Source organism: Wyeomyia smithii, chromosome 3 (genome assembly GCF_029784165.1).
Source record: "Wyeomyia smithii strain HCP4-BCI-WySm-NY-G18 chromosome 3, ASM2978416v1, whole genome shotgun sequence".
Taxonomy (NCBI): domain Eukaryota; kingdom Metazoa; phylum Arthropoda; class Insecta; order Diptera; family Culicidae; genus Wyeomyia; species Wyeomyia smithii.
The window spans coordinates 127,853,712-127,863,712 of record NC_073696.1 but is presented as its reverse complement, the minus strand read 5'-3'; the positions used below and the strand labels follow the sequence as shown (position 1 = coordinate 127,863,712).

Genomic DNA, 10,001 nt, shown 5'->3' with positions numbered 1-10,001 from the left:
TAGATAAAAAGCGTTGTCAAAGTCAACCAAACAACCAATCTCTGCCTTTCGCGACACTTGTCGAATTATGAACGATTTTATCAGCCATCGAACGGAATCCTATTCAGAGCCATCAGCAACACGTAGTGGTAACGTGCATGACAAAAACAACAGCAATATTGTTTTCTGTGGCGTTCACGCTCATATGGTCGAAACTGCGTTTTTCTTACTTACCTTACCAATCAGACGAGAGCCGTAGTGCCTAGTGCTGTATCGAGAAGTTGTCATCATGCTGCTCGGTTTTGGGCTGTTTCGCCAGTTCCCCAGACGTGTCATCACCCGCAAGTCTCCTTCGATCTGTTCGAGAGTGCATGCTGCACCCCTCTTTTTCTGTTGCCGGCAGAATTGCTGAAGAGAAGTGATTTCACAGTATTGACTTTCGCCAGGTGTGCAATGGAGTTCTCCCAAAGTAGCACGTGCAGCTCGTGGTTCATGCGCCGCAACACCTTCCGTTCGAAAACTCCAAAAGCGTTAATAACCCTCACGAGAAGCATGTTGTCTCGATTCCATAGAGGACCACCGGTCTTATCAGACCGAAGTGAAAAGTAGACACGGTGTCAGACCTGGCTGTGTCTCTGGATCTCTTTGCTGGTGTTGTTGTCAGCGGTCACAAGAACTCGCCGAGCACCTCAAACTCATCGCCGTCTACAGAGATTGAGTTGGGGGGGCTGATGTTGTACTGCTTGGAGCCTCTCGCTCGCATGAGTTTCGTTTTCGACACATTAATTCGCACCCTATTCGTCCGGCTCCGGCTTTCAGACGGGCGTAAGTTTCCTTCACCGTCGCAAAGTTACGTGTTATGATGTCAAAGTCGGCAGTCCGTCTGCTGCCGTTGCGGTCTCCCCGATAGCAGTCCGTCTTTGCCACCAGCTTTGTTGTTCTTCAGCTTCCCGATCTCACAAAGAACTTCATGAACATCTGAGGCTTGCGGCTTGCGGCACATAGCCTCTGCGAGACTGCTTCACCTTCTCATAGAACTTCTACGTATCACTAGCATGGTACAGCTGCTCCAGCTCCTCATGTTCACGATCCTCTTGCTGGCGCTTCTTTTGTCTGAGAATCGTGATCATATCGTTCTTCTCAATCACCGCTGCCTCGCACTCACCGTCATACCAGCTGCTCCTGCCACTAGGTGCTTCCACTCCTAGTGTCGTCGTTGTGATCTCCCCGATAGCTGTGCGAATGCTGCACCAGCGTTCTCGAGAGGCGATGTGCCAAGCCCCTCTGCCGTCGGTAGTACCGCTTCGAGCTGTTGCGCGTATTCCTCCGCAGCCTGGCAGTCCCGGAGCTGCTTGTTGTTGAGCCGATGTCGCGCGTGGCATACGGTCGACAGTTTTGAACGCAAAGATAATGATAGAGCGCAAGGTAGTGTTCCAAGCCAACATCCGCGCCGCTATTGGAGCGTTCGTTTGTAATGTCGGAGAAGAAGCGGCTGTCGATGGAAACGTGGTCTATTTAGTTTTAAGTACGTTGGTCAGGTGATCCCCAGGTGCTTTTGTAGATGTCCTTTCGGGGAAAGAAGGTACTTTGGACTACCAGTCCGAAGTGAAGCTGCGAAGTTGATGCATCGCTGGCCGTTGTCGTTCGTCTCGTAAGGCAGGCTGTGCGCGCCGGTCACCGGCTTGTATATGAATTTTTACCGATCTGAGCGTTCATGTCCCCGATGACATTCTAGAAGTATCTACGGGAGCAGCTATCGTAAAGTTTCTTCAGGTTTGTGTAGAATGCTTCTTTCTCTGCAACACATCTTCCTTCATTAGGGAAGTGCAGTTGTTGAACCGGCCTCTTGTTCTCAACAAACACAACCTGTCGCTGATCGCCTGCCACTTGATCACACGACTCTGCATCCTGCCCATCACTATAAAGTCACTACCCACCTCATGGTATTACTGTACCCTGTGGCCACAAATCTCCCGTACCTTCTCTCCTTTCCGACGAAGCTTCTGGAGCGCAGCGATGTCAAAGTGGCGGGGTTGTAGCTGATCCAGCAGAATCCGGTCGCCAGCCGAGGCGTTCAGTGATCTACAGTTCAATGTACCTAGCTTCCAATAGTCGTCCTTATTTCGTTGTCCAGTCGTTACTGATTGTTCCAGTTCGCATCCACTTCTTGATTGTTCGTAGTATTTTATTTTTCTGCATGCTGCCATACTAGAGCTGCGGATGCCTAGTCTTGCGACGGAGCTGCCGTCTTGGGCTAGCGAGATACCGAGTTCCATCATTCAGCCGTCCGTCCGCTGTTTGAGAGATAGGAGTTGCTGGGCATTATGCTTTGGACCACACTAGGGTCTTTTTTATGCCAGCTAATACGGGTGTACTGCTGGTAAATACTGCCCAGCTAAACTAGCCAAGCTAAACATCAGATTATTTTCAACTCGTTCACCAACTTCGACCATGTGGTCGTTTCTCAGAAGTTTGTTTGAAGTTTATTTTTTACTTATTTCAACCGAACAAATTTTGTCAAAAGCAAAATTTTATAAACGGTATCAAAATTGAATTAATATAAATAAATTGGGGAAATCATGGTATACTATTCCCATGAAAATTGAGGCGAAGCTAGAATTTATTTTGAAGTAGTTTTCCTTAGTTTTTCCCATGATAAAAAAAAATCATAACAGAAAAGGTCAAGTTATAGCCTATTTGCATAGGTAGGGTAAAGGGGGGCAAGATGGGTCACCTAAGTCAAATTTTCAATATCTCGTAACTGAAAATAGTTTCGGTCTACCTTTCAGATGATTATTTTGACGTTATGTATATTTTATTAAATAACAAAAAAAAAAAAAATAAAGTGTTGGTTCGCTTTTACAGAATCTTTAGAAAAGGTTGTTTTTTTGCCCTGTAAAATAGGCGGAGCAAGATGAGTCATCCGGAGGGGTAAGATGGGTCACCCTCTCAAACAGCACAAAATTATGAATAAATCTCAATGAACTTTTTGCGGATAGCAAGAAAAATGCCTTCTCTTCATAGATAACAAAAATATAGGGTCATCTCGTCTATGTTATACCGCCGAAGGGGTTAAATTTTCCTCGACGATTACTTTCTGCAGCTTTTTGGAGAACTTCTCTACTGTCGGCTTATTGAAACAATGAAAGTTTTTTTCCGGAGTGACAACACCGTTTACGTTGAATCTAGCCTTAAAACTAAAACGTTAACATTGAAAAATCAGCTGTCGATGCAAACTATACTACCTCGTCTTTGGTGACCCATGCTGCCCCAATCAATAATTTAGTTCACGGTTGTGATATTCATGATTATTTTACATTCATTTATGCTAAAAAGCATATTATTTAGTACATCATGAGCAAAACTGCAGCTGCAATAAAAATTTACTTCAAATTATATAGCGTTCGACGAGAGAACACGTTTTTTCAGAAGTGTTAATCGCGTAAGAAACTTAACGAAAAAATATTTTATTTATTAAAAACAAGCAATTTGCAAATATGAACTATGAATACGTAATACATAGTCGAAAATACGTTACGCATCATGCAAAATTAGTGTCATCACAAAAAAAAACGGCACTGACCAATCTTGTCCCGTGACCCATCCCTATTATCATATTCAATTGACTATTGTTTAACATTTTTCCTAGAAAACTTATCCAATTTAAAAACAGTTTATTTTAAATATTCATTATCTCAAACATCAAATTATATTCATATTTATTTTAAACCTTTGTTAAACCTGTTTTGATCAGATATTTTTGTTTCAAAGTAAATGTTTTATTTTTACAATAAACGAGTTTCTGTATATTTCTTTTTAAAAGTACGTCTTGAGAAATATTAGTTCCATGAAAATTTAATTTAAAAACTTGTATGGTAGTTAACATATCAGTAAAGTTTCATTGGTATAAAAACAGTCGCGTCACGCGTGTAATCATTTTGCTGCCTGGAAATAATCATGCAGTGTCATTTAATGGCAGACGTGTGCCTATAACACTTAATCGCAGCACGGGAAAATGTTGCTTGTGACATTAGTGCCCATATCGCGATACCAGATCTAAATTATCCTTTCCCGATGGGTCAGCTAGATCAGGGATACCAAATGTGCAGATTTGTTTGCAAAACGCAGATTTTTGGAGTCCGTGTGCAGATTTTTATTGATTTGCAGTTTTTTCACGGTTTCTGCAGATTTTTGTCACAGTCTCCCTATATATGCGCAGATTTTCTTAAAATGTGTGCAGATTTTTACAGACTTTTGCCTGCGCGATCGAAATTTTTTCGGATCACGGATAGATTTTCTTCAGATTTCAAGCACATATTTCCGGTTTTTCGAGCAGTTGCAAACATTTTTCAAAAACATCTGGCATCTCTGAGCTAGATTTAGCTTGCACGAACTTCAAACTGTCAAACAGAGGTGTTTTTTTTTTCTTCACAAAACAGAGGTGTTATTCGCGTAAGAAACTTAACGAAAAAATATTTTATTTATTAAAAACAAGCAATATGCAAATATGAACTATGAATACGTGATACATAGTCGAAAATACGTTACGCATCATGCAAAATTAGTGTCATCACAAAAAAACGGCACTGACCCATCTTGTCCCGTGACCCATCCTTATTATCATATTCAATTAACTATTGTTTAACATTTTTCCTAGAAAACATCCAATTTAAAAACAGTTTATTTTAAATATTCATTATCTCAAACATCAAATTATATTCATATTCATTTTAAACCTTTGTTAAACCTGTTTTGATCAGATATTTTTGTTTCAAAGTAAATGTTTTATTTTTACAATAAACGAGTTTCTGTATATTTCTTTTTAAAAGTACGTCTTGAGAAATATTAGGTCCATGAAAATTTAATTTAAAAACTTGTATGGTAGTTAACATATCAGTAAAGTTTCATTGGTATAGAAACAGTCGCGTCACGCGTGTAATCATTTTGCTGCCTGGAAATAATCATGCAGTGTCATTTAATGGCAGACGTGTGCCTATAACACTTAATCGCAGCACGGGAAAATGTTTCTTGTGACATTAGTGCCCATATCGCGATACCTGATCTAAATTATCCTTTCCCGATGGGTTAGCTAGATTTAGCTTGCACGAACTTCAAACTTCGAACGCAGCTCAGTATTCTGCAGGATGTCTTTCAGGCAGACAAGGAATGCCTTGCATGAGCATGTTTTGTTCTCGATTATCGACCCGATTGGGAAGTATAATCGTAGGAACTTTTACAATTGTACCTGATTTTTTACTTATTCCTTAACATTGTCCTAACTATATAATTTAGTTTCAGATTTTATCACCATTATTAGTTCTGCTTACTACTGGAGGAGCGAACAAATTGCGTGAAACAGCATTACAAATCAGGAAACTAACGAATGGAAATGATCATCAGGGACTGTTTCTTTGGCTGTTGGATTTTACGGAGCACAATTCTAGTGAAGTTTTTCAGGTTATTACTATATACCTTGGATTGCATATAGCAGGAACTCTGATAATGATTATGGGAGCTTTGAAAGTAAGAATACAATTTTTATGAAAAACATTATTTAAATATAAAAAATATTCAAAAATAGCTTCAGCGGTATCTTCTAATGCCGTTTGTTTTGCTGGATTTTGTCAAACTTTGCATACTTACGACAGCACATATCGTTTCCATGATGGTCATCAAAAAGCATTTAAACTTAGGAGAGCTGATAACGTTGACCATTTCCGGAGGATTTTTTTTACGTACAATAATGAATTAGCCTCGCAAGCCTGACAAAAAAATAATGATTTGTAATTCCAGTATTGTTATTCTATCTATGGGCATGTGTCGTTGCACTTTACCAAATAATTGTAATTGTAAAAACGGATAAATATCAAGCAATTTACGGCAAGGATCCAACTACCTCCGACACAGATACAGGAGGCGGGATAAATAACTCCACGTACGGAAACAATATCTCAATGGTTGAGCCAATTTCGAAAGATAATTTTCTTAGACATTAAGAATCTCAAAATATTTTCAAAACAACAGCTTATACATACTTTCATCATAATTCTCGATGTCGAAATATACTAAAAATCACAAGAAAAAAACAGAACCTCATTCAGTTCTAAAGCATATTTATTTTTACTCTCCTAGAGACCGTACCCCGTATTTATTCTAACGAATTGGAGAAGTCATTTCGAATATGGCAAATGAAGGAGCGTTCGAGTGCTCGAATTGATTCTAACGAAAACAGAAATGAAAATTTCCAATACTTTTATATCGATGTGTGGAACCCGAAAGTAAAACTTCAACCCCAGCGAACTTACCTCTCAATAACAATTTCCTCAGTTCAGAATCCTCCTTTCAAATCGAATCTTCGTCGATTCGACAAACATGTTTTGATAAAACAAAGTTCGATTTGTAATTATTTCTATTACATCGACGAATTTTGTATATATTTGGTATGCCTCATTAAGCATGTTTTAGTTTGCAAGCTTCAATGATTAACTATCTTTGAAAGCGCACTGTTATTCATAGTCACTATTATTACAGTTTTAACACTGCTTTTTACGATATAGACTTCTTTTTAAAATAAGTTATTTGAATACAACTGATTGTACAAAAAAAAACAAGTTAAATATTACAATCTACATCTATTCCATAAAGTATATATTCTCTGATATTTACATTCTTTTAAAGAAGCAACTGTTTTTTGATTACAATTGACGCCGCTTGTCATCCAACCTACTGAAAAGTTTTGAAATAAAGCATTCAATTGAAATAAACACTGACCGCGAAATGATCTAGATTATGTATGTTGGTACGAGAGCAAAATGAGTCGATATAATCAGAACACATCAATCACCAACAGGCTTCGCATTTTTCACCGAATTTCATTTTTTAGCAAGTGCAAAACCTAGACCTAAAACGCCTCCGAGCACTAAGGCTGCACCGCTGACCATCGCGGCTCCCTTCAAACCTTCGATATTGATCTTCTTTTTAATATATTCCTCTAGACTAATGACCTGCTGGTTATTTGGTTCTATCTCCAGAAAAGCTTGAACATATTTCATCGCAGTTGAATACTCTTTCATTCTGGTGTAGGCTATTGCGAGATAGTAGATATAGTCACGCTTGCCTTCCGGATTTTTGACACACAAATCTTCCAGTAGAGTGATGCCCTGATGGAATAAAAAATTAATTAAACAACAATGATAATTTTAATAATACTCACGCTTCTCATATCGTTTCTGTAGTTACTTCTAACTAGACACCAGGCATACTCAAATTGTGTTGTGTGCGTTAAGCTGTTTGTTTCTATTTCCCGATTGTATTTTTTCTCAAATTTCTGTACACAAAGAAAAGTTGTTGATCAAATGTTCGTTGATAACAAATGCATTACATCTCGTCTACGCATTATTTTGCTATTGCAAGAATGATGAAATAACATATACGTGGAAAATTTTACCTCCAAATCAGCCTGCGGCACATTCTCGTTTAGTATTTCTTCCATTTCTGCCATCTGATCAAAACTTTTATTCCCTTCAATGAAATTGAAAAACTGCAACGTTGTAACCGATAAATGATTCACTAAACCTTTCTACTTTATTCACTTCAAATTGCTAATCATTTTTTACATCAAAATCTTTATAGCGCTGTCATTAATGTCAAATATCAAAATAGAAAACAAAAAATAAAGCCCTCTTTGCAAAGAGGAGCAAAAATTTGAAGCAAATCGTAAACAGGGTTGTCGTTAGGGTTGTACAGTTTTATTGGCGTTGACGGCGTTGCTGATATGCTGGGCTTTATAAAACGCTTCGGTCACAATTTTCAAGACCCATATACAATCAAACTATTGTATATTACATACGTCCGACCAATTCTGGAATATTGTAGTATTGTATGGAATCCTTATACTGTCACACATGAAGAACGCATTGAATTTGTCCAAAAACAGTTTCTTTTGTACGCGCTTCGTAAGCTAAATTGGACAGCATTTCCCTTACCATCATATGAAGCACGCTGCATGCTTATAGACATACAAGCACTTAAAGAACGCCGCGAACTTTCAATGCTTTATTTTATCAATGACATTATTTCTCAACGCGTGCAATCTTCTAAATTATAATCACAACTAAATTTTTATGCACCCAGTCGTCAATTAAGAAATCGTGAAACATTTTCGGAAAACTCTCACAGAACAAACTACTCAAAAAATGGCCCAGTAAATCGCATGATGCGTAACTATAATCAGCACTGCGAAAATATCGACATCACCATGGGCAGAAATCAAATAAAAAAACGACTAACTACTGGAAACAATGTATAGAATATAAGAAAACATTGTATTATTATAACTGTAGTCTACATTTGCTTGACGAAATAAATAAATAAATAAATAAGTTCGGTTTTTGGGTGCGGCAAAGAAGGAAGAAAATATTTTTGTTTTTGTCATCACGCACATTTTGACAATTACATATGTTAATATGTATGGTAAGTTCACGTAGGTGCAATCAGCCTTCAAAATCTCTTTCAACACGAATAACTCGAATACTTATGTATCAGCTGTAAAATGGTAATATCACATACATAAGACATACGTAACACTCAGGAGGAAATCTTCCAAAAAAGTTGGTACAAAATGAACTACTCGAATGGTACCACACTCTGAATAAAATCACTGTTTGAGTTGTTTTTGATTGCAGTGTACCTGCGCAGCCCTGCATTTGTCTCGTTCCTACTCGAAAAATGCTGCATTGATTTTGTTAATAACGTTGTGACAGTTCCTTATGGGATTTTATTTGGGGCTCGATAAAGCCGAGAAAAAAAAATCATTTTGTTCATTACTGTCCAGCTGACAGTAGAGTTGCTTAAATTTTATCGATATTGGATATTATCAATATTGGCTCGTCACAATATCGATACTTTCGGCCGATATTGCCGCATTTGATATTATCGATATTTGCTCGTCACAATATTGATACTTTTGGCCGATATTGCCGTACTTGATATTATCGATATTTCGGTATTGCGACTCGATATTGCTGTCCGATATTCTCGGTTGCCATCAGGGGAGTGCTGCCGTCAAAATTTTGCCTGCCAATCAGAAATTCATTATGGCATCAAAATAAATATAAAATGCTTGCTCACAATATAGGATATTCATTGAAAGTGCACATTATACAGAAAACAAACGTTAAGCCGCAGACAGACGTCCAAGCTGAGTTCCAAACTTGTGTAAAGTTTTTTGTAGTAGCAATCCGTAACCAGATAGCGCTACCAGTACCGCCAGCCTCGTACACCAGCGAAAAAAATGTATTGTAGCGATAAGGTCACCAGGCAGCGCTAGTGTACAAGTGATTTATAACGCAATTTACTTTGGAAATTTACACGGAAATTTTGATCAATGTTGTTCTTGCTTGAACGTCTGTCTGTGGTTAAGCCTTGGTTTCCCCATTGATAAACATATTTATTCGAAAATAAGTCAATAGCAATTAAAGGACGTTTACTTTATTTCAGCTGTTTTAGGGCAAACCAACTAAAAAGTGAAATGAATACTACACTCAAAACAGAGAACACGGACATGCGTCGTTTTTTGATAGCGTGTAGCAATTTTCTTGCTGTAACGCATGCATGACTCAAACGAAGTTTTTATTAACATCATGAATACTGGATGTGCAAATTTGTCTGCAAAACACAAATTTTTTCGAGTCTGCGGTTTTTCAATTATATAATAGTTTCTTCAGAGCTTTGAGTTTATAATAGTTATAATAGTTATTATCAGTGGTGGGCACCATTCCGCTAATTCGCTAATTCGCTAATTAGCGACGCTAAAATTCAGTTAGCGATTTAGCGATTTCGCTAATTTTTGAGCTGGTTAGCGAAACTGTTAGCGTCGCTAAAATTTTGGCCTTCGAAACGCTAATCGCTAATTCGCTAAATTTTGTAAAGAAGCGACAATAGAAATATTTAGAAAAACTGTGAATTACTGATGTCGTACGTAAATTGCTTCGAAAGATGAACATACTTTACTGCGAAAGTTA

At 38.0% G+C, this 10,001-nt stretch overlaps 2 protein-coding genes across 2 annotated transcripts; one reads left to right on the top strand and one right to left on the bottom strand.

Moving 5' to 3' along the window:
- The first annotated feature begins 4,438 nt into the window (after nucleotides 1-4,438).
- Nucleotides 4,439-6,079, top strand: LOC129727662 (uncharacterized). The gene is made up of 4 exons (XM_055685703.1): nucleotides 4,439-5,220; nucleotides 5,272-5,502; nucleotides 5,561-5,714; nucleotides 5,773-6,079. Exons 1-4 carry the CDS (start codon nucleotides 5,146-5,148, stop codon nucleotides 5,973-5,975), a joined length of 663 nt encoding a protein of 220 aa, XP_055541678.1. The 5' UTR covers nucleotides 4,439-5,145; the 3' UTR covers nucleotides 5,976-6,079.
- A 512-nt stretch (nucleotides 6,080-6,591) lies between these two features.
- Nucleotides 6,592-7,641, bottom strand: LOC129727664 (mitochondrial fission 1 protein). The gene is made up of 3 exons (XM_055685704.1): nucleotides 7,427-7,641; nucleotides 7,193-7,306; nucleotides 6,592-7,139 (listed from the first exon to the last, which is right to left on the bottom strand). Exons 1-3 carry the CDS (start codon nucleotides 7,478-7,480, stop codon nucleotides 6,852-6,854), a joined length of 456 nt encoding a protein of 151 aa, XP_055541679.1. The 5' UTR covers nucleotides 7,481-7,641; the 3' UTR covers nucleotides 6,592-6,851.
- Nucleotides 7,642-10,001: the final 2,360 nt, after the last annotated feature.

Coding starts and splice junctions, on each gene's coding strand:
- LOC129727664 (XM_055685704.1), bottom strand. CDS start 7,480: ATGGCAGAAATGGAAGAAATACTAAACGAGAATGTGCCGCAGGCTGAT. Junction 7,307..7,426: donor TGCCGCAGGCTGATTTGGAG/GTAAAATTTTCC, acceptor CTTTGTGTACAG/AAATTTGAGAAAAAATACAA. Junction 7,140..7,192: donor ACAGAAACGATATGAGAAGC/GTGAGTATTATT, acceptor TTATTCCATCAG/GGCATCACTCTACTGGAAGA.
- LOC129727662 (XM_055685703.1), top strand. CDS start 5,146: ATGCCTTGCATGAGCATGTTTTGTTCTCGATTATCGACCCGATTGGGA. Junction 5,221..5,271: donor TCGTAGGAACTTTTACAATT/GTACCTGATTTT, acceptor TATATAATTTAG/TTTCAGATTTTATCACCATT. Junction 5,715..5,772: donor TTCCGGAGGATTTTTTTTAC/GTACAATAATGA, acceptor TTGTAATTCCAG/TATTGTTATTCTATCTATGG.